The sequence below is a fragment of the Mastigoproctus giganteus genome, chromosome 5 (genome assembly GCF_048544385.1).
Source record: "Mastigoproctus giganteus isolate SK-2022 chromosome 5, ASM4854438v1, whole genome shotgun sequence".
NCBI lineage: Eukaryota > Metazoa > Arthropoda > Arachnida > Uropygi > Thelyphonidae > Mastigoproctus > Mastigoproctus giganteus.
The window spans coordinates 176,161,428-176,186,484 of record NC_143579.1 but is presented as its reverse complement, the minus strand read 5'-3'; the positions used below and the strand labels follow the sequence as shown (position 1 = coordinate 176,186,484).

Genomic DNA, 25,057 nt, shown 5'->3' with positions numbered 1-25,057 from the left:
ATTACTGGAATAAGTTGCCTTCATGGGTGGTAGAGGCCGACAGTTTGGGGAAATTCAAAGGTCATCTGGATAGTACTTTCGGGTAAGGGAAGCGCATAGGATGATAGGTTTAATTTCCTTTTTATTTATTTTTTATTTTATTATTATTTTTTTTATTTATTAATTATTATTATTTAGTTATTTATTTATTTATTTATTTTTTTTTTTTGTTTTTATCATTGTTTTGTTCGGATTTTTTTTTTTTTTTTTTTTTTGGCTGGTGCAGCATAAGCCATAGGCTTTCTTGCACCATGCGGCCGTTACTAATACTAATACTAATACTAATAATAATAGCAATAAGAGCTTAACTGACGATACTCACCTGAATTGATCTGCTTAGTTACATGGTATTGAAGTGGAAATGAAGTTTAAGATAAGTTAAAATAAATAAAGACAGAATTGTTAAAAACCTGTAATTAGAAATTTGCTCAAGGAAGAAGAAGTGCACTACCTCATCCCTGGTTGTCATTTATAAAATATCGATATTTCAACTTGTTCTCATGTAGTGAGTACCATCAGTTAAGCTCTTATTGCTATTATAATTATTAAGTATATATATTATATATCGTACATATGTGAGCTGTCAGTTTCTCAAGAGCAATGACACATATTATAAAACAAAAGTCATTTATCATACAAATCTACTTACAATACATAACTGGTGCTCATTTACATCTAATCTATTAATTTTTCTCATTTAATCTGTTAATACATGCTATCATTTCCATAAAATTTCTCTCAATTAACAATCTCAACTCTCTACAGCTTCAAACACTAAACTAATTCAATCTTAATCACTTCCTCGTATTTCTCTTAATCACCAATATCAATTCTCTTCACAACAGCAATCCATAAGTCACTAACTTAATGCTAACAATTCCATGTAATCTGCCTTAATTTAGCAATATCAATTTTCTTTACAACTTCAACTAATAAACCAACTCAGCACTAAACATTTCCTTATTTCTTGTGTTTCTTCAAGTTCAACCTTACTCTAAAATAATCTCCCACTTTATCTAAGTACCATTTCCAAAACAACACAGTTCAGAGGACTTACCTTCCTTCTCTTTCATGGTGGGATTCCTTTGTGTGGGTTCCTTCCACAGGGTGCGATGATATCTCTCTTTCTCTCTCTCTCTCTCTCTCTCTCTCTCTCTCTCTCTCTCTCTCTCTCTCTCTCTCTCTCTCTCTCTCTTCTTAGTTGAACTCTGCATCTTTGCTGTATAGCTCTTTCAGTACTGTCTTATTTTGAGTTACAAGAACAGTTCTCTGTTAATACTGAAGGAAATTACCACAGCAGTAGTAGATGCCAGGACACTATCTGACTGGCTTGTTATTCAACTTCTGAATTAATTTCTAGCACAGAACCATGCCTGGCAGAACCCTTCACTATATAGCTGGATACTCCCAGAACTGGACCTGAACTGAACCCAGAACTACCACTGGAAGTCTGCAAACCCCCTCTGAACAACCACAACAAACCCCTCTTTTGGTGCAAGCACCTTATTTATTTCCTTCTCATTTATTTATTTATTTATTGAATTGATTGCAAGTTACAATCGCCCCCTGTACCACACGCATTTATGTATCTCCCCCTATCTAATTTAAACCTGACCCAATCATAGTGTTATTCTTTAAACTCACTCTTCTTCCTTTGGTTGGGAAAACAGAATATTTTCCCATGAAACGCTTTCATCTTTTACCTCAAGATCACCTGTTCACGATAACTTGGAACTACTCCATACGAACACCCTTTCCCAAAATGCACTGAGTGTCGCACCCTCAAGTAGTGGTGTAATAGAGGGATTAAACTATTGTTCAGAAGCTTTTAATTTTAACCTTTCCGCACCTGCCATGTCACTGTTCACTATATTCCTTAAGTGCCCTACCAGGCCTACTGCCACTAATGGAAATATTTCCTTAATGATGTTTTCGTTATTCCTTGAGTGCTTTACTTTCACACACAACCACACACACACACACTACTTCATCAAACATAGAGACCTTCCTAAATTTTATGAAACGCTTCTGCCATTTCCTTTAATTTGAACTGCTACTTGGGTTGCTCCAGTTCCTCAACTTTTTCGGCTCTCCCTTTCTCCTCAACTATTTGAATGTTCAACTGGGATAGTTCTTCTGTTTTTAAATCTTCACCTTGTTCATCCACAAGCTCGGCTACATTTTCGTTCTCCAGGACCAGTTGGAACTTCTGGGCTAGGTTTATAATTTCTTTGGTAACAGAAGACATCAGCTCATCTTTGTTAAAGCCTTCGTTGTTAAGCTCGAAATTTTTTAAAAGATTTTTTCCAAACTCTGCCCATACAAATTGTTGTCATATCATTCCAGGCTCTTGAAATGTTGGATATTCCATATAGGATGTCAAAAGTCTAGAGTGTAATTCTTCAAAGAAATAGCCAATGGGACACAGTCCTGTGGCTTAAACATTGTGAGGGTTTCTCTGAAGTGCTTCAACGTAGTTCATCTGTCTCAAACACATGTTCAGAATTTTTAAAGCAGAAAATGAAATTTATTTACCTAGATTCTAGTTACACCGCAGGTTATTATCCAACATGGTTTGTATGGAAATGAAAGTAAAAACTTATACTTATTGTTCCTTCACCTGACTTCACTCTTAAAAATTTTACAGAAAGTATCTTTATGATTTTACCAAAAAAATTTACGTAAGTCCGAATTTACGTAACTCAGGCTTACCTAAGTCGGGGACTAACTGCATGTGATATATTATATATGAAGCATAACAGTAAAAGTTAAAAAAAAAATATATATATACGAGTATACAGTAGAATCTCAATAATATAAACTCAGTTTATATAGAATTTTCGTTTGAACAAAGTATATATTGTTCCCCTGCAAAAGGATAGGCTTTTCTATAAACATATTCGTTTATTACAAAGTCCATTTTTACTCTGTGATAAATACAGTAAACCCCCGCTATTCAGTATCTCTATTCGTGGTTTCGCGTATTCGCGATCGCCGATTTAATATAAAATGAAACATAAAAAAATGTGAATTTTAAAGTGCCATGAATATTTTCCACCATAAAAAACATGGGCGTGGCTAAAATTATCTTTCCCAGTCAAAACAGCGCTCAGTGGGTGGGGGGGAGAGAGGTGACAAAATCGCGAGCTTGGATGTTTCTCGCTAATTCTTGTTCAGTATGTGTTATGCATTTGTCATGGAAGGTTTCGTCGTTTGCTTTTAATTTATATGTTTATAAATTGAATAAATTTATCAATTTATAAATTGATATGCTTACAAAAATGATAAATCTACCGTTTTGCAGTGTAAAACAGACTTTTTCGAGTGTGTTAACGGAAGAAAGTGACTATATTGTGGACAAGTTCTTTCTAACCTGTACAAAAATATGGCTACGAATAACAAGGGAAATGTGAAAAGATCAAAGAAGGTGATGACATTAGCGAATAAAATTGAGTTATTAGACAAAATTTCTAATGGTGAAAGTGTCTACTCAGTGGCAAAACATTATAAAATCAATGAGTCAATGGTATGATCAATCTAGAAATCGGAAGAAAAAAAAAATTAGCCGTAGCATCTGTGAAAACGCGCTAATTGCTTCAAAAATTTGCTCTGTAACTCGGGTTGTTAAATTAGAAAAAACGGAAAAGGCTTTAAATCTGTGGATAGAAGACCGAACTCAAAATAAAATTCCGTTAAGTTCACTCATCATTCGCGAAAAGGCAAAACTCCTTTATCAACACTTTAGCGAAACTGGTGATAGCACTGGCGGGATGTTTTTTTTTTTGCTAGCAAGCAAAGGCGCTGGTTTGAAAGATTTGTTTGAAATTTCTAATAAATATTACATTTAATATTAAATTGTTTCTTATTTTTATTTCGATGCCATATGCTTGCATTTCACTATGTACTGTCTATGTACATAGTCATATTATGAAGGTACATATAATACATACATAGACAAAATTTTAGACTAGTTTTTCTTATATATTTCATACTTTGGAATGGAATCCCTTTATTACTATGGGAGCCATAACTCAGTATTCGTGTTTTTGGTATTCGTGACATTTCTCAGGAACGTAACCCCCGCGAATAGCGGGGGTTTACTGTAATGTTATTTGTACACTTAATACACAGCTCAGCACAGTTGTCTTATTATTGCCCCACCACCAACATGCCTGTAAACACCCCTGGATATCTGTATTCTCCTGGAAGATAATACTGACTTGTTAGAATATACTTTTATGTAAAACAAAGCAAGTTTATAGTAGCTGAAACACAAATACACTCTAGAAAAAGTTCATTCAGGTTAATTGCAATTGTCATGTCATGTTCAGAGAGACTTTTAGTGTAATCTGTTTTTTGTGCCATTTTTAAAAGGATCTGAAATGATATCTTTTTGCAGCTAATGTCTTCAAATTAATTCCAAGTTTGTTTATATTGAATCTCGTCTGACAGTTATTAGATCATAAACAGTCAAAATTAAGCCTGGAAATTAAACTGAAAATTATATAAGTTGTAGGCTGGCAAAGTAAAATGTACATTGGAAAGGGATTCAACATCCTTTTATCTTCTTTGTTCTGTAGTATCAAAAAACCTTAAGTGTGTGACGCTGGAGCAATGATAAAAAAAAAGGAAACAAATTTGTGGTGAAAAACACAGAGTGTGAAATAAAGTTTTTCAAGTGCTACCAACAAATGTAAGTATTTGACTTGCCAATATCAGAACCACTTTTGTAAGAAAAGGCTCCTCATCTAGTCCAGAACATAGAATTAGCACCTTTGCTAATTCTATGTTTCAATTACAACAGAAGCTGGCTCCAAAAATCTGAGGACAGGAATAACTTAGTTTCACAACTTGTTTTCATTGAGTATGGATCAAGTGACAATGAAAAGGCTGCAAATTGGTTGTGTTCTGTACAGTTCATCCTTGAAAAATATGAGGCAAAAGATATTTTTAAACTTCAGGAGATGGGTATACTTTTTAGTTTTCTGCCAAACAAAAACACTTGCTCTTTGAGGAGAGTTGTGTCTTTGGTGGAAAATTAAGTAAAAAAACCCAATTACTATTCTGTTATGCTGAAGCGCAGATAGCAATACAAAACTGTGCCCACTTGTGGTTGGTAAATTTACCAAGCCAAGATGCTTTAAAGGAATGTTAGTTTAACTTCTGTTCCGGGGAAATTAATGGAGGCACTGGTTAAAGAAGCACTGCAGGATCATCTACACAAGACTGCAGTTATAGTTCAAACACAGCATAGGTTTCTTAAGGTGAAGTCTTGTCTGATCTATTTTATTGGATATTATGATGTGGTCACAAAGGAACTGGATTAAAAAAATTATTTTGATATCATATACTTGGATTTTAGGAAAGCTTTTGATACTGTTACACATGGAAGACTAGTACAAATTGGAGCAGTGTGGCATTAAGGGCAAATTGCTGCTATGAATAAAGGGATGGTTGAGTGGGAAAAGTGGGAGAAGACAGAGAGTGATAATCAATGGATACTGCTCTTTGTGGACTAACGTTAGTAGTGGAGTCACCCAGGATTCAGTACTGGGCCCATTATTGTTTTCAATATTTATCAATAATATTGATGAAGGTATAGCAGGCTCAATGTCTAAGTTTTCAGATGATACAAAGGTTGGCAGGATGGTTAACAGCAGTCATCAGGGTGAGTTAATACAACAAGATCTAGAAAAATTGGGTTGATGTGCTGAGAAATGGCAGTTGAAGTTTAACAAGGTACTGTGTATGGGTAGCAGTAAACGCAGAGTAACTTATCAACCGTGTGGTACTACACTCAGGGTAGTGGAGAAAAAAAAAGACCTTAGGGTAATTGTGCAATCAGACATGAAATTCTCTGAGCAGTTCAGACATGCTGCTAGGACAACTCATGGGGTTTTGTCAATGATGTACAGAAACTTTGTTAGCAGGGATATGGAGGTGATTATCCTTTTGTATAAGGCCATGGTTAGCTGCATCTTGAGAACTGTATAGTGGTGTCTGGATGCCTCACTTTTGGATGGATGTAGATCTGCTGGAACAGGTGCAAAAAGGGCAACCAGACTGGTGAAGAGAACAAAAGGGTGCTCTTTCCTAGAAAGGCTTTAGTTCTGCAAATTTCAGCATCTCGATGCTAGGCACCTGCAGGGAGATCTGATTAAGGTGTTTAAAGCCTTGAATGGATTGAGTAAGCTGAATGTTAATTGCATCCTTCCACTTGCTGAGACTACACACATGAGGGAGCATAAATTCAAGTTAAGGAAAGATGGCAGTATAGATGTGCAGAAGTTTGCCTTCAGCCAGATGGTTGATTGTTAGAACAGGCATCCATGTGTTGTCGTAGAAGTGGATAGGTTGAATTAATTCAAGGAAGAACTAGGCAATTTCATGGCGGGTGCGAAGGGGTGAGCTGTGTAGGTTTTTTTTTTGGGCTGATGCTATATAAGCTTGCATCATTTGCCTTTACTACTACATTGTACTCTCTATATGCAAATTTTTGTATCCTTATGTCTGATTGACACCATATCTCTGATATCCCTACAATTTCTGCATTTGATGACTTCACCAATTCTTGAAATTCTTCATATTTATTTACTCCTAACATTAGTGTTAATTCATTCTACATGTAGATGATTTTATTCTTAATAACACCGACACCTCGTTTTTTAGGCAAAATCTGGTAAATTCCTATACATATTATAGACATGGTACAATATACCAATATTAACAATATCTTATATACATGAAGGAACTGCACAGTAAGGCAACATGTCCTTCTGATTCCACTGCAGCACAAAGAGTTGCATGAATACTGACGACGAACTAAGTATACTTGTGAGCATTGCATTCCAGAGACTGATCATTGTATTGCTATAACACATTGCAGGTAGCCCACAGAAATCTCCAAAAAGAACGGCAATCCACCAGCAGTCAGAGCTTAATGAAAGGAATGTAAGAATCACTTACACCTCTGTGTACAGCTGGAGTTAGCCTGTGTGTCATCCCAAGCTGGCATTTTTCTGACTTGCCAAACATTGCCCCTAAGCATCAGGAAATGATTTTGCACCCTTTCTCTTTAAGTGTGACCCATCCCTGTAAAACAGTTGCTCCTGTTATCAAGCACAGACCATGCTGAGGAAAATTGTACTTTGAAATTGTAATTGAAAATTAGCCTTGCACATTCTCACCAGAACCAAACTGCTTGACAAGGCTGTCATCATGCACTTTCTGTTATCGTGTCTGGGCAGAATTGCAGACACTTTTAATTTCAATTCTAACTTGTAACTTGTTCTCAGCATTACCCTGTACTAATTGAGTAAATTCTCAGATCTCCTGCTCTTGATATCATTAGTACCAACTTATACTATGATATTACCTTTTGCACCCTTAATATATTTTATCTCAATCATTGAAAGAAGCATCAAGAAGTACACTAGTGTTATTTTGGAAGCAAAATGTTTTCGTTAACATCATTAAATGCTGAGAAATGTGTAGTATTATTGGCATGTTTATCCACTGAAGACAAACTTAATAAATATAGAAATGGCAATTATTTTATACTACTGCTCCATCTAAAATGCTGTACTTTGAGACTGACTTCTCTGGCTATGGTTGTGCCTTAGTTTCTCTGTTAGTTTAATTGATTGATTACATCCTTGGAAGTTTTTGGTTTATTATTTGTGAAACCAGTTCAAGATTCCAATGCCAAGCTGCCAGTTCTCTAATTGTATTCCACTGTATATTGTGTTTATTTGAAAATGTCAGTATGATAGTTTTTTTTTTTTTTTTTTTTATGAAAACAAGACAAAAACTGTCATAAAACGTGATAGTTTTATTTTTTAGGTATCATAAAATATGAAAGTTTTATTTTTTAGGTAGTTATACAACCAGAAAATAGCAATGATGTAAATTTACAAATTTTGGCTCTTTCAAAATTTTGGAAATATGAAACATACGCTGGTGTGCAAAACTTAAGGACCAACACTATTTCTAAAGGTTACAACCACAAAATCTTTACTTAAGGTACTCTTTACTGATGAGCGTAGATTCAGTTTCAGCAGCAATTCTGGACATCAGCTAATCTGGCGAGAGGTTGGCACACGGTATCACCCCGCAAACATCACTGAAAGGGATTGATATGGCGGTTGAGGTGTTCTCGTCTGGGGAGGCGTTATCTTGGATGGACGTACATAACTCCAGATACTGGAAGGCAGTACTGTAACTGGTGCACGCTAACTGTACTGAGGTAATCCTTCCTCATGTGCATCTGTTCCGAGGTACAGTTGGCCCCGAGTTTGTGTTTATGGATGGTAATGCCACAACCCATATTACTGCAGCTGTGGATATGCTTTTGGAAAGGACATTGTTCATATGGATTGGCCTGCCCGTTCCACTGATCTAAATCCCATTGAACACATATGGGACGCTCTGGGGAGATACCTAGCGGCACGTCCACACCCACCAGAAAATGTTCACCAGCTGAAGATGGCGCTGACAGAGGAATGGACGATGTTTCCACAAGAACTTATCAACAACCTTGTTCTAAGTATGGACAGGTGGTGCAAGGCCTGCATTGAGTGGCCATATCTCCTACTGAGGACTAAATCTTCCCTTTATTCCATCTTTGGCAGTGATGCATCTGTATCATGGCAGCCAGTGCTACATTGCCATTTTTGAATAAAGTCCTTCTGTACCGTTTTGTTTCCGTTGTGTTGTTTCCTTTGTCATTTCTATACCTCACGAGTTTTCTTTGGTATGCTTTTCCCATATCCAGGCCACTCCTATGAGAAGCTACAGGTAAAAACCTGACTGGTCCTTAAATTTTGCCCACCAGTGTAGTATTGGGAGAAAGGAAGGAAGGAATGAATGGGGTGATTGTTCCCTAATCTATTGACTATGTAAGTGCAATATTCATTAAGTGAAACTGTATTATGTAATGGAAATAAGATATACCAGAAGTCCCCAATGAATTGTTCTAGAAGTTTGTTTATAAATCGGCTATTCAAAACTTGAGACACATTATTCCCATACAAACAATGCAAAGATTATTGTAATTTACAGGAAGCATGGGAAGCACAGAAATGTTAGCTTCAAAGCTAATGCTTCTATGAAAAAATTCTGTTACTTACAGTAACTTGTTTATTCAAAGAAATTTGCAACCTGCCATCATTTGTATGAGATCCCTCTAGTGAATTCAGTCTGCACTTGTTGTCCAAAATTGTATGCACCACTGTGGTGCCAAACAAAATCAGAACAAACAGCAACCTTTGTTTTTCTCTTCCTAGTTTTGAATACCCTTTAATTGTTCTTCCACACTTAAAATTCTCCCTTCAACCTATCACTGCACTATGCCAAAAAAGAATATTCAACTGTTTTACCCTTTGCAGGTTGCACAGAGACATGATGATTTTGCATCAGCAATAAAATTTAGTATGCTCAAGCACTTTGAAGTGAGTACACAGTAAAGTACAATACAGGTGTTTTTGATTGTATAAATCTATTCTGGATGGTTGTAATTGATATATAGCATGGGAAAATGTTTCTAAGGTTATTATTTGCTGTTGGTGAGTAGAATCAAGACTTGTGATGAAAAGTTTCTCAGACAGGACGTTCTTGATTAAAATAATGACAGAGCATTCCCTGAAACTCTGTTGATATGGAAAAGAAAAAAGATGCAGAAAAAGTATTGTACTTTTGTACCATACTGTACTATATGAAAGAGAAGATACACAGAGAGATCCCATAGACTTGATGTGGAATGAAGGCATGGAAATACATCAAAACAGATATCTGCTGGTATAGATGAGATAAACAGAATGATGCTGAAGGCTACAGGAGAGGCAGCCTCCTGTAGCCTTCAGCATACAGACTATTTCGCAAGATCTGGGATGAGAGACAGGTGCTGATGTACTGGAAAGGTTTGATCATCCCATTGTTCAAGAAGGGGAACAAGAAGAAGTGTTCCAATTATAGAAGCATCACACTGACTTCACATGTGAATAAGCTGTATGAGAGAGTGTTGGAGAGGAAGTTAACAGGAATGATTAAAAACCAGATGGCTGAGGAAAAGTATGGCTTTAGGCCTGGCAGATCTACAGTAGATCTAATTTTCAGCATCAGGCAACCGATGAAAAAATGTTATGAACATAATAAAGAACTGTGGATGGCATTTTTGGACATAAAGAAAGCATTTGATGCTGTGAAGAAGGAGAAAATATTGGAGATTTTGAGAGGGGATAGAGGAACATACCCCAGGGGCTCATATCTGGTGAGTATGTGCTTGGCACATCCAGGGTCCTGAGCTGGATATCATCAATCTTCTCTTACTTGGTGATTCCCTTCCACTTTGACTCTCTCTCTGTCTCACACAGGGTAACTCGGGAATTTTTTTTTTTTTTTTTGGCTGGTGCAGCATAAGCCTCAGGCTTCATTGCACTGTATAGCTAATAATAATAATAATCTTGTGGATAGAATTGGGAATATCTACACCAACACAGTGAGCAAAGTAAGAACAGTAGTGGGGTTGACAGAGAGCTTTGAAATAACATCAAATTTGAGGCAAGGAGGGGTCTTGTCACCACTGCTATTCATAGCTGGCATGGCGCCTTCGTAGCCAGGTGGGCAGCAGCAGTGCATAGCACACGCTTATTGATTAGACCGGGGTTCGAGCCCATGAGCCACCAAATACGGAGGATGCAGAAAGGTCAGGGAATGACCACCACATATCCCCGGAGCAATATGGCCGTAGTTGCTAATGCTCCTAAAAACCAAATAACAATAACAATAGCTGTCGTGAATGATGTGCAATGCAGACTGGCAGAACAACTTGGACAAGACCAGCTGAAAGCGATACTCTTCGCAGATGACCTCTATATATAGGGTGAGAGCAGGGAACAAGTGCGATGGCAAGTTGATATTTGTGCTAGTATGGCCAAGGAATTTGGACTGGTTTTCAGTCAGGAGAAGAGTGAAGTAATGGTTCTAAAGAGGAGTGGCAAGCCTGATGGATATGCTATAATTGAAGGGAAAGAGCTAAAAATGGTTAACAACTTCAAGTGTCTAGGAAGCATCATCACAAAGACTGGAGTGATAGGCAAAGAAATAAGTAGAAGGATACAAGTGGGCTGGAATTTCTATAGGCAGACGAGAGATCTGATCTGGAACAGGATCATACCACTGAAGTAAAGAAGGTATACCAGACCTATTATGTACCAATTGGAACATATACATCTGTAACTATGAGGAAAAAGAATGAGAGCAGAATGCAGGGGCAGGGGCATAGCCGAAAAGACAAGAAGTCACAAAATCAGGAATGATGTGATTAGAGAGAGAATTCAGGTTGAAAAACTCCAGAATAGGATTGAAAGGTCCCATTTAAAATTGATTGGAAATGTCAAGAGAATGAATGAGATGCATTTCCCAAGAAGAATGTTTGATTTACAATTAAAGGACCAAAGACCAGAGGGGGGAGACCAAGGATGAGGTGGTAGGACATGATAAAGACCGATGTCATTAAGAGAGGAGGAAACTGGAGTGAAATCAACAATGCAGAGAAGTACATGGATATGGCATGGTGACGATGCTTCTTACGTTGACCCAGAATAGCAGAACAATGACAGATGATGATGTACTGTATCTTTAAAAAACCATTTCAGTTGGACAATAGGCAGCTTCAGTTTTGTTCTATTTTATGCTCACTTAAGTATAATTAATGTTAAATCTAACTTTGGGCTGAAAAATTTTGTATTGTACCATAACTGACATACATTTTACATATTGTGGACATATCTTGTCATATCTTCTCAATTCATCAGTGAGACCCCAGAATGGGGTCTCACTGGTGAATGAGAAGAATGGGTCAGAACTGTGGTATGGGTAGAAGTGTACACATCAGGTAAATAGCAATGTACTTTTCCATTGAAACAACTCTTTTCATTTTACACTGATGCATTTTCATTTTACCGCTATAATGAGACTGATGCACTTTGTAACAGATCTTGCTTTTTAGCATTAGCATTAGCCCATGATGCAAGAAAGCAAGCTTATGTAGCATCAGCCAAAAAAAAAAAAAAAAACTTATTTCACCCATCCCTTCACTTCAAATGTTTGCCAAGTTCTGCCTTGAATCTATTTAAACTATCAACTTCTACAACGACAGATGGAAGTTTGTTCCAGCAATCAACCACCCGCTGGCTAAAGGCAAACTTCCACTCATCTATCCTACAAACGTCTTTCCTCAATTTGAATTTATGCCCTCTCATGTGATTATTCTGAGCAAGAGGAAGAATTCCATCAGCATTGAGCATGCTCAAACCATTCAAGGCTTTATACACCTCAATCAGATCACCTCACACGTGCTTAGTGTGAGGTCTCTAGGCACTGTAATTTGCAAAACTTAAGCCTTTCTTCGTAAGTGCAACCCTTTGTTCTGTTCACTAATCTTGTTGCCCTTCTCTGTACTCGTTCTAACAGCTGTACATTTTTCTTAAAATGAGGCCTGCAGACGTGTATACAGTACCAAAGGTGTGGCCTTATCCCTGCTAGAAAAATTCCTGTATATTATTGACAAGACACCATGAGCTACTCTTGTAGACCATCTGCACTGCTCAGAAAACTTCCTATCTGTCTGCACAATTACCCCCAGGTCCTTTTCATTCTCTACCACCAACAGTGTGGTACCACAGAGTTGATACGTTACTCCGGGATTACTGTTCCCATATGTAGTACTTTACATTTGTCAATGTTAAACTTCATTTGCCCCCTCTCAGCCCATCTGCTCAACTTTTCTAGATCCTGTTGCAGCAGTGTACTGTCATAAGTGTCATTAACAACCCTGCCAACCTTTATATCATCTGCAAACTTGGACATTAAGCCTGATATACCATCATCAATATCATTTATAAATACAGAAAACAATGGACCCAACACTGAACCCTGAGGGACTCCACTAATAACATTAGTCCACAAAGAGCAGTGTCCATTGATTACCACTCTGTCTTCTCCCACTCAACCATCCCTTTATCCATAGCAGCAATTTGCCTCCAATGCCACACTGCTCCAATTTGTGCAGCAGTCTTCCATGTGCAACAGTATCAAAGACCTTACTAAGATCCAAATATGTGATATCAAAGTTATTCTTTGAATCCAGTTCCTTTGTGACTACATCATAGTATTCAATCAAATTGGTCAGGCAAGACTTTCCCTTAACAAAACCATGCCGTGTTTGAACTATAACTGAAGTCTCATTAGATGATCCTGCAATACTTCTTTAACCAGTGCCTTCATTAATTTTCCTGGAACAGAAGTTAAGCTAACAGGTCTGTAATTACCTGTGTCTCCCTTTGATCCTCCTTTTTGGATTGGGGTCATATTTGCACATCTCCAGTCCATGGGTACATCCCCTGAGTCCAGGGAAGCTCTCATAAATATGGTTACGGGTTTGCTTACTTCCTTTTCCGCCTCCTTTAATATAACTGGATAGATTCCATCCACCCAGGTGCCTTTCATATGTTTATCTTGAACAATTTCTCCTCCACTTTACTCTCAGTTATTACAAGATTATCTAGCTTACTGCCAGAGTTGAATACACCTCTGGCATTCCCCTCTCTGAATAACTCCTCATGTGTGAATGTAGATGCAAAATATTCATTTAGTTTGTTAGCCACCTGAGCAGGATCATCAACAGTTAAACCATCGATATCAAGTGAACCAATCTGATTCATCCCCTTCCTTCTAGAGTTTACATAAGTAAAGAACTCTTTGCCATTTTTCTTTGTCTCCTTTGCCAAAGATTTCTCATAATCTGCCTTCGCCTGCCTAATCTCCTTTGTAACTCGGTTACAGACCAGCTTATGTCTATCATAGGCTTCTGTGGAACATGTTAATTTATATGTATCCCATGCATTTTTCTTCTGTCACATGTCTAATTCGGCGCCTCCGTAGCCAGGTGGGAAGGAGCAGCAGTGCGTAGCATACGCTTCTTGATTAGACCGGGGTTCGAGCCCGTCACCACCAAATACGGAGGATGCGGAAAGGTCAGGGGATGACCACCGCATATCCCGGAGCAATATGGCCTTAGTTGCTAATGCTCCTAAAAAAAAACAAAAAAACTTGTCTAATTAGTTCATCTGACATCCATTTAGGCCTAAATCTGGAACAATATTTATTTGTTGGTATGAAAAGCCTAATAGCGTCCAAGATTAATTCTTTCAATGCTTCCCATTTTGAATTTGCTGTTGGTAACATCATCAGTTTGTCCCACCGTATAGAATTTAAATACTGTCTCAGACCACCATAGTCACATTTACGAAAGCAAAAACCCTTCCCTTTACCCTTGATGGTAGTTACCTCTTTGAGTAAATCCCACTTCAGCACACTGTGATCACTGCCACCTAGTGGTTCCTTTATCTGCAGATTCTTGATGCATGAAGAATCACTACTGATAATTAGATCAAGAGTATTACTCCCTCTAGTTGCCTCCCGAATGTGCTGCTGTAGAAAACAATATCCAATAAATCCACAAAAGCCTTGCTAGTGTGTGTGTGTGACCAGCACACAAATTCCATTCAATCTCTGGGAAATTAAAATCCCCCATTATAAGACACTCTGATTTACTGGCCCACTCTATTTCTCTGCACAATTGCTCATTATGCTCATCAGATTCATTTGGCCTATAACACACACCTACTCTCATTTTTCCTTTCCCAGTGCTTATGTCACGCCGAACAGACTCAACATTGCATTGTCCACCAACATCAATTGGATGCACTTCCTTAGATTTTATGTGTTTCTTAACTAACAGCATAACCCCTCCTCCCTTTCTGTCCTGTCTATCCTTTCTGTGCACATTGTACTCCCCAAATTCCAGTTCTGCACTGCTTATGTCTGTGCGACACCATGTCTCTGATATCCCAAAAATATCTGCCTTTGATGTCTTGACTAGCACTTCAGGCTCATCGAATTTATTAACTATATTCCTAGCATTGGTGTACATGCAAGTATACATGTACCTGTTTCTACTCTTAGTTACCCTAACACAGCCCATGTTTTACTTGTCCCACTATGACTCCCAGCAGTCCTGGAAATCCCCATTGCCTTGCTTTCCAGGCTGCTGCTCAATTGCATTTCAATAGAAGTAGTGCAAGAATCACTTTTACCTCTGCCAGTGGGTACTGTTAATCTATTAGTCCGTGTATCCCCCTCCCCCAAGTTAGCAGTTTTCCGACCCATCTAACTCTGCCTCGATATCATCAGCAAATATTCTTGCACCCTTTCTATTTAAGTGTATCCCATCCCTGTAGAAGCAGTCTCTCCTGTTAACAAGCATAGACCAGCCTGAGAAAAATTCTACCTCTTGAGCCTTGCACAATCTGTCTAGGGCTGAATTGATCGACAAGGCTTTCATCATATACTCCCTCCTATCGTGTCTGGGCAGAATTGCAGACACTTTCAAATCAACCCTAACTCATGGCTTTTTTTCAGCATTTACTTGTACTTGTTAAGTAATTCCGCCGGTCTTCTACTCTTAATATCATTAGTGCCAATGTGTACAACAATATTACCCTTTATGCCCTTAAAAGATGATATCTGCTCTACAACGTCATCAACCTTTGCCCCTGGCAGACATACCCTGGTCCTGTTCCATTCATCCTTTTTGCACAATATGTTCCCCGTTTCCCTGGCAGTATAGTCACCTACAACAACTAGTTGGCGCCTCTGTAGCCAGGTGGGCAGGACAGCAGTGCGTAGCACATGCTTCTTGATTAGACTGGGATTCGAGCCCATGAGCCACCAAATATGGAGGATGTGGAAAAGGTCAGGGAATGACCACCGCATATCCCCAGAGCAATATGGCCTTAGTTGCTAATGCTCCTAAAAACCAAATAACAACAACTAGATCCGGCGCCTCCATAGCCAGGTGGGCAGGAGCAGCAGTGCGTAGCACATGCTTCTTGATTAGACCAGGGTTCGAGCCCGTCACCACCAAATACGGAAAATGCGGAAAGGTCAGGGAATGACTACCGCATATCCCAGAGCAATATGGTCTTAGTTGCTAATGCTCCTAAAAACCAAACAACAACAACTAGTTCCTTTGGGACCAGCATTCTGGCTTGGGGTTTGCCACTGTGTTGCATGATGTTCAAGTGCAAGCTGTTGCATTGATGTGGGCAGCTGAGAACTTGATGGCCCCCATAATTTAAATCCTTCGAGGGCATCCACCCTGTCCTTCAAGCTCTCATATAAGCCCATAACAATGTCGGGTTGGCGCCTGATTTCTTCTCACTCCTTACATCACGCACACACAAAAACATTACCCTTGGCATATCATGTCCCGTTCCTGATTGCTCCACAAACATCAAACAAGCAGTGCATTTCAATAGACTGACCTCCTCAGTTCTCCCCTGAGCCACAACACTTCCATTAGTTTGACCCTTTTGCTGCTCTGGTCTGAGTCATGATTTCTATTCAAGTTCAATAAAATTCCAGTACAAAATATAACCCTAAACTTTTATCTCAATGCAGTTATAACACTATAAACATATATATATATATATGTATTTCTGTATTGAATGCTATATCCAAGTTACTTTATATGACTTTCTTATCCCATATGTATTAATTTATGATGTTATGTTTATAAAAACTAGGTCGCTATATTTATTTAGTTAAAGTACAATTCAGTTGACAATGAAATTTAATAAGATTAATAAATTTTACTGATTAATTGTGATACTACTATACTCACTATCTAATTTTCCGTTAGACCTTACGCTATCTAGTTCGGTGCACACGTATCATATAACAATGGCGGCAAGTTATGAATGGTTAATCTACAGATACGAGGTATTATTTACTTTCCAAATCACACTATCTAAATTCAAAATAAACCACGGAGCTTGATTAGGTCTATAAGCCACTTATAGAAAATAATTTAATCTAACAATTAAGTCAATAAAGTGGCTAAGTATAATTCAAAACTTTGTGTCCGCGGGAGCTGCAAAACCTGTTCAACATGTGTATTTGATACCCTTACTGATACTAAGTAATAACCTACAAAATCTCTATCCAAATTCAAATTAAACTAAAGGAATAATATAAAAATAGCGAAATGCTTAAAGTGCGGTACTCACCTTGAATATAATCTGCAATAGTTTTATGAAAAGACTGATGGCTAAATATAAGTGGAATGGTTAAGTTAATGCATTAAGGTGGGATGAGATTTAATTTAACGGAATTTTAAAATAAGTGCAAGGAAGCAGAAGTGGACTACTCCGTCCCTGGTTGTCATAAAGAAGAAAGTAGTTGATCTGGAACATAAAGGAATTGATAATGCGAATAGTCGTGACGACAGACTTTCGTTAAGTTATAACGTCTTCAGTTGGCGGTGTTAAGTGAGAAGTAACGCGTGCTGTATTTTAAGGAATTTTCTATACTCTCGTGATGCTCTTTGGAACACGTGGGAATCTCAGATGTGAGAGATTCCAAGCCGAGAAAAGGTGAAAGGGAAGTTTTGCGTTTAGGATGTTGAGATTAGTATTGTGTCGAAACCATTCGATAACGAGGGTTCATATTGAAGGATTTTGTGGATGGTTTTAAGTCTTATAATGGGATAGCGGAGTCAATTAAAGGAGTGTGATTGTGGGTTTGGGCATGAATTGTGAGTTCTATACTAGCTTGTCCCGATCTAAGACTATTATAGTGGTAGTATGCGTGAGTGTTGGAAATTTTGGTAGAACCAAACTTGGTAGTAGTACTAACAATATAACAGGCATCACAGTTTGGTTGACATTTAATCAAGTAAATTATATTATTAAAATTGTTGGTTGGGTATTTATGTGTATCTTTGTAAGTGTTGAATAAGGATCCACGTTTATTATAAGCTGAAAAAATAAGGGAGATATCAGTACCTGTAAACACACGGCAGAATTGTCCAGCAAGTTCATTATGGTATGGGAGGATGATGCGTATATTTGCGTTAGTGGTGGATTTTGGTGGATTGTTGATTTTACTTTTGGCGGTGGAAATAAGTGTGTTGAATGAGTTGGGTTGGGTAGTTCCTAGCTGTAAATTTTTCCGTGAGGTATTGAAATTCATTAGTTAAGTCATTTTGTGAGGTGCTGTATTTGAGGGCATTATGTATTTGGTTGTATAAAACCAGAGGGGGTGGAGCTAAGCAAAATGTAGGTAGTTGCCTGTGTATGTGTATTTTTTTTGTGCAGAGGGGATGGAGCGAAGCAAAATGTAGGTATTTGCCTGTGTATGTGTATTTTTTCTGAAAATATTTGTGCCTAGTTTGGTACCTGTTTTGTAAACGGTGAGGTTGAGAAAATTAATTTGGTTGTTGGTTTCAGTTTCAAGAGTGAGTTTTAACCTATCATGTGTTGAATTAAATTTTAAAAAGAGATTGTCTATAGTGGACCTATTGCCTATTATGAGTATATCATAAGCGTAACGGGTGTATAATTTTATTTCTGGAGGGAAGGGTTGTAAGATTTTGTTCTGTATTGTGGCTAGGTAAATTTCTGATAGGGGGGCGGAAATACCTAAACCCATGGGTAAACCGAATATTTGTTGGAAAATTTTATTATTGAATCTGAAATATCGGGCGTCTAGTAAAAGTGAAGTGAGTTCAAGGATGTTATTAATGGAAAGAGAGGTACGTTTTGTCAAAGTGTTATCTGTTGTTAAGAATTTCCGTAAAGCCTGTAAAGTGTATGGGATATGCACGTTAGTATATAGAGATACAGTAAACCCCCGCTATTCGCGGTTTCGCGTATTCGCGATCGCTGATTTAATATAAAATGAAACCTAAAAAAATGTGAATTTTAAAGCGGTGTGAATATTTTCCGTCATAAAAAAAATTGGGCGTGGCTAAAATTATTTTTCTCGGACAAAACAGCGCTCAGTGGGTGGGAGGAGAGGGGTGACAAAATCCCGGCGTGGATGTTTCTCGCTATTCCTTGTTCAGTATGTGTTATGTGCTTGTCATGGAAGGTTTTGTCATTTGCTTTTAATTTACATGCTTATAAATTGAATAAATTTATAAATTGATATGCTTACACAAGTGATAAATCTACTGTTTTGCAGTGTAAAACAGACTTTTTCGAGTGTGTTAACGGAAGAAAGTGACTTTATTGTGGACAAGTTCTTTCTAACCTGTACAAAAATATGGCTACGAATAACAAGGGAAATGTGAAAAGATCAAAGAAGGTGATGACATTAGCGAATAAAATTGAGTTATTAGACAAAATTTCTAATGGTGAAAGTGTCTACTCAGTGGCAAAACGTTATAAAATCAATGAGTCAACGGTTCGATCAATCTAGAAATCGGAAGAAAAAAATCCGCCGTAGTGTCCGTGAAAACGCGCTAATTGCTTCAAAAATTTACTCTGTAACTCGGGTTGTTAAATTAGAAAAAACGGAAAAGGCTTTAAATCTGTAGATAGAAGACCGAACTCAAAATAAAATTCCGTTAAGTTCACTCATCATTCGTGAGAAGGCAAAACTCCTTTATCAACACTTTAGCAAAACTGGTGATAGCACTGACAGGATACGTTTTTTAGCTAGCAGAGGCACTGGTTTGAAAGATTTGTTTGAAATTTCTAATAAATATTACATTTAATATTAAATTGTTTCTTATTTTCATTTCGATGCCACATGCTTGCATTTCACTACGTACTGTCTATGTACATAGTCATATTATGAAGGTACATATAATACATACATAGACAAAATTTTAGACTAGTTTTTCTTATATATTTCATACTTTGGAACGGAACCCCTTTATCACTATGGGAGCCATAACTCAGTATTCGCGTTTTCGGTATTCGCAGCATTTCTCAGGAACGTAACCCCGCAAATAGCGGGGGTTTACTGTATTACGTCAAATGATGCTAGGATATCTCCATCAGAAATTGTAGTATTGCTTATTTTCTGAAAGGTCTGATTGGTGTTGCTGATTTTGAATTCTGAGAATCTGGTAAGAGGGGATATAATTTTAACTTTTTTTTTTTTTGGTAGTTGTTGGTGCATAGGCTTCTGTGGCCATAATGCACCTCCCCAGGTTTTTGCAGTACTTTGATCCAAGCCCGAGGCGGGAATCGAACCCGCGACCTTTGGGTTGCCAGGCAGGCACTTTACCCACCCGGCTAGCCCAGTCAGCATAATTTTAACTAAGTAGGTGGATAGATTTGCAAAAGCTGACTTACTGAAAGAGATAATTGGTCTTAATGGGTGGCCAGGTTTGTGTAGTTTGGTGATGCCAAACATGTGAGGAAGGATGTTGCGGATTCTTATCTGTTGCGATGTGTATAAATTGATTTCTTTATTTTGTCTGAGTTTTCTTAGGATTAAATCTAGTTTATTTTTAAGTTTTGTGATAATATGATTGTTATCAATTTTATATGTTTTGGTCGGCTAAAATTTGTTCCATTTTCTGAATGTAAGTGTTTTTGTCTATGATGACAATCGTGTCTCCTTTATCCGCTTTTTGTACAATAACATCTGAAATTTTGTTTATTTTTTGTATATCTAGGAGTTGTTGCTTTTTAACATGAAATTGAACTTGAAATTGAAATTTCAATTTCGTGAAATTGAAACCAACAACCAAATTAATTTTCTCAACCTCAACTGTTTACAAAACAGGTACCAAACTAGGTACAAAGATTTTCAGAAAAAATACACATACAGGCAAATACCTACATTTTGCTTCGCACCACCCCCCTCTGCACAAAAAAAGTGGTTTTATACAACCAAATACATAATGCCCTCAAATTTAGCACCTCACAAAATGACTTAACTAATGAACTTCAATACCTCATGGAAAAATTTACAGCTAGGAACTACCCAACCCAACTCATTCAACACACTATTTCCACCGCCAAAAGTAAAATTAACAATCCACCAAAACCCACCACCAACGCAAATATACACATCATCCTCCCATACCGTAATGAACTTGCCGTACAATTTCGCCGTGTGTTTACAGGTACTGATATCTCCCTTATTTTTTCAGCTTATAATAAACTCGGATCCTTATTCAACACTTACAAAGATACACACAAATACCCAACCAACGATTTTAATAATATCATTTACTTGATTAAATGTTAACCAAACTGTGATGCCTGTTATATTGGTAGTACTACTACCAAGTTTGGTTCTACCAAAACTTCCAACACTCTCGCATACTACCACTATAATAGTCTTAGATCGGGACGAGCTAGTACAGAACTCACAATTCATGCCCAAACTCACAATCACACTCCTTTAATTGACTCCGCTATCACCATTATAAGACTTAAAACCATCCACAAAATTCTTCAATATGAATCCTCGTTATCGAATGGTTTCAACACAATACTAATCTCAACATCCTAAACGCAAAACTTCCCTTTCACCTTTCCTCGGCTTGGAATCTCTCGCATCTGAGATTTCCACGTGTTCCAAAGAGCATCACGAGAGTATAGAAAATTCCTTAAAATACAGCACGTGTTACTTCTCACTTAACACCGCCAACTGAAGACGTTATAACTTAACGAAAGTCTGTCGTCACGACTATTGGCATTATCAATTCCTTTATGTTCCAGATCAACTACTTTCTTCTTTATGACAACCAGGGATGGAGTAGTGCACTTCTGCTTCCTTGCGCTTATTTTAAAATTCCGTCAAATTAAATCTCATCCCACCTTAATGCATTAACTTAACCATTCCACTTATATTTAGCCATCAGCCTTTTCATAAAACTATTGCAGATTATATTCAAGGTGAGTACCGCACTTTAAGCATTTCGCTATTTTTTTAATATTATTCTATTATCATGTCACTATAAGAATCCTATAACTTTATACTAAAGGAATATAAAGTTGTTACTAGGAATATAAAGCAACTCTAAAAAATAAATTAATATGCCAATTTAAGTTAATAAAAAAGCAAAACTCTTTTGTTCTTTTCATTACTGTATACAAAATAGAGCTATCCCCTTCTTGTTTAACAATAAATTTGTTCATTTACATAGTATTGAACAAATTTAAAACACACTCAGAAAAAAAAAAAAAGGTAAAAATATTAAAGTACCTTTAGAACCTATAAGTGAAGCAAATAACTATAAAATGCGGTTTATTGCACTTTATAATGCTATATGAAATTTTATCATTACTCAATGTATTAATTATTATCAAAGTGAAATCTTAATTTAAATAACCTCAATTTAATGACTTTGGAAGCAACAGATAGGGTTCTGTGAGACCTTTTCATCTGTATGTGGCTGTGACTGCCTCAGCCTGATGGCATTTACCATCAATTAAAATATTTTCTTAATGAAGCAAATTTAACTCACATGTGTGAGAAGATGGTGGCTTTGCTTTTGTTTATCAATACACGTGTTCCAAATTATTGCATGAAGCATTTTTGTTCTCTTTTATGCTCACTTAAGTAACTTGTTGAAGAACTGTACCTAATTTGGGTTTATTTATACTTACTGCTGTTATGAATAAACTGTAAACAAGCCCAGATTCATTAATGTATTTATATTCAGTGAAGCTTGTCCTCAAGATGAAATTTTGGTCTCCTGTGAACTTGTCCTGTCCCCTATATTCAACTGAAGAGATCTGAACCTTTTCAAATGGATGAAAAAATCCTCTTGTTTCATTCTTTCCTTTATTAAAAATATCATACCAGAAATTTTGAACCTTACTTGGGGACTAAAATGTACTGCACCATAATGACAGCATTACATTTCACATATTGTAGACATATCTTGTCACTGGATTGTTCAGCTCTTCGAACTCTAAAATGCACCCTTATCACTTGAGGACCTGTAGACAGATGGTTATTTGGAGGTAGCATTAAAAAACTATTCAACTAAAGCTGAAAAGCTTCTTCTTGTCCCTTTACAAGATTCACTCCTGTCAAAGAAGGTCTAACTGTAGGTAATCTCAAATGGATGAGGTTTTTCAAGACTAGGTTTAAGTACTGTGTCACCCTCAAAGGAAAACCTTACCAAATAATTAATGGGATGAAAAATAAAACTACTGTAGGATCAGATGGATTTTTGTTTTTTATAATTAAAGTTTACAGTCCATACACCATTGATATATTATTCCATATTTTCTCTGAAAAGAAATCATCAGAACAGCATCTCCTTCAGTGAACATACTTTGTTAAACCTATAAAAACTTAGAAATACAAAAATTGTAGACCTATTTAAATGGCTACTTGTTCCAAAAAATTTCAAACTGATGTGTCCAAAATATAGTATTACAGTAGTTTTTATTATTTTATTTATTTATTTTTATTTCATAGTACTGCACTTATTCCTAACATTCTAGCAGCTTCAGCAACCATTGCATTTTTTTCAAGTTTAACAAATAATCAGCAAAATATTTAACAGGGTTTATCCCTCGAATATTCTGTAAAAGTGGTTTTACTGTATTATAAATTTAGAAAGAATGTTGTTTTGGTGCATTCTTGCAAAAAAACAGATACATTTAAAGCTTTAGGGAGTCTGACTATGAATTGTTGTTTGGGATGGAGTTGTACGCATTCTTGGGAAAAATATACCTTTTCTATAATTTAATCTAAAAAATCTAATTCATTATTTTCAGAAAATAATGCTACTCTACATTATATTTTTATGTTTTTACTCTCTGGGGACACTATTGTTTTTATTGAATAAAATCATCAAGAAGGAAAAATCCATTATTCATTAAAACCTAATGGTTACACCCTCACAGAGAAATTTGACTCCTCAGTTGATAGGCAGCTTCAGTTAACAACTTTGTGTTGAATGGAGAATAAATGTATCAAATCTAAGCAATATGTGAAAAAAACTTCTGATACAAAGAATAAATTTTATTACTCTTATAACCCTTATAGGACGCCTCCGTAGCCAGGTGGGAAGGAGAGCAGTGCATAGCATACGCTTCTTGATTAGACCGGGGTTCGAGCCCGTCACCACCAAATACGGAGGATGCGGAAAGGTCAGGGAATGACCACCGCATATCCCAGAGCAATATGGCCTTAGTTGCTAATGCTCCTAAAAACCAAAAAACAAACAAACAAACAAACCCTTATACCAGCATTATATTATAAAAGTGACAAAATTGGCTCCATTCAGTGCAGCCATTTAGAAAATGCACAATTCTGTTTCAATGCAGGTATTGAGATAATACCATACATCTTTATTTACTAATTGCCATTTTTCTATACTGAAAAAATGTTCAGTTCTCTGCAATCCATTCTTCTTTTAAACGGAAATTTAATACTTTGTGAAATGCAGGCTGCCTAACATAGTTACATATCTTAATTTTGATAGCACTCTGTGAAATCAGTGATATTTTTTATTTCCCATTTGAAATCATGACAACCGTAAGATTTTTTTGAAATGGTTCATAATTCACAAATGTGCAAGTCTTATTTTATTATGATTTTTTCCTTTTATTTTATTTTATTATAATTTTTTTCCTCTTTTTAGGTAGTATGTCCATTTAGCACAGGGGAAGTTACTGTTCAAGGATATAACACAGTTCTCAGTCTTGCTCACTTACAAAATAGTGCAGATGCTGTGATTTTGTATGAGAATGATCAACTTCAGAGAGTGTGTACTCAAAGGCTTGGAATTAGGGATGTTTCTCTTCAACACCTAAATAGTATAATTAGTCATCAGATGGCATGCTTGTTACTTCCAAGCACCAATTCGCACGGCTTTACTCCAGAGTTAGGTAAATATTATTTATTTTTAATAATTTATCTGTAAAGAATCTATAAGAGGCTATGATTGATAAGCTGATTAACATTGGTATTGATGATTTGTTGTAAACTCCACTGATCAAGTGGTCGTGCCAAGTATAAACAAGAACATTGTCATGTGTTGATTTATTGAAAGAGACTGCTTATTCTGAAAGGAAGAATGAATTTTTTTTTACCTTACTGGTTGTTACTAGAGCAGATGTGGAGCACTCAGCTATTGCCGAACACGTTTGGGCAACCCACCACGACATTGACCCACACCGCGATGTCG

At 36.9% G+C, this 25,057-nt stretch overlaps 1 protein-coding gene across 1 annotated transcript in view; it reads left to right on the top strand.

The window, feature by feature from the left end:
• Positions 1-25,057, top strand: part of LOC150085867 (tubulin delta chain-like) — a 191,390-nt gene that overhangs the window by 72,489 nt on the left and 93,844 nt on the right. The window contains exon 4 of the mRNA XM_090374720.1: positions 24,512-24,758. Within this exon, the coding sequence (XP_090230846.1) occupies positions 24,512-24,758 (247 nt within the window). The remainder of the gene's footprint in view (positions 1-24,511; positions 24,759-25,057) is intronic.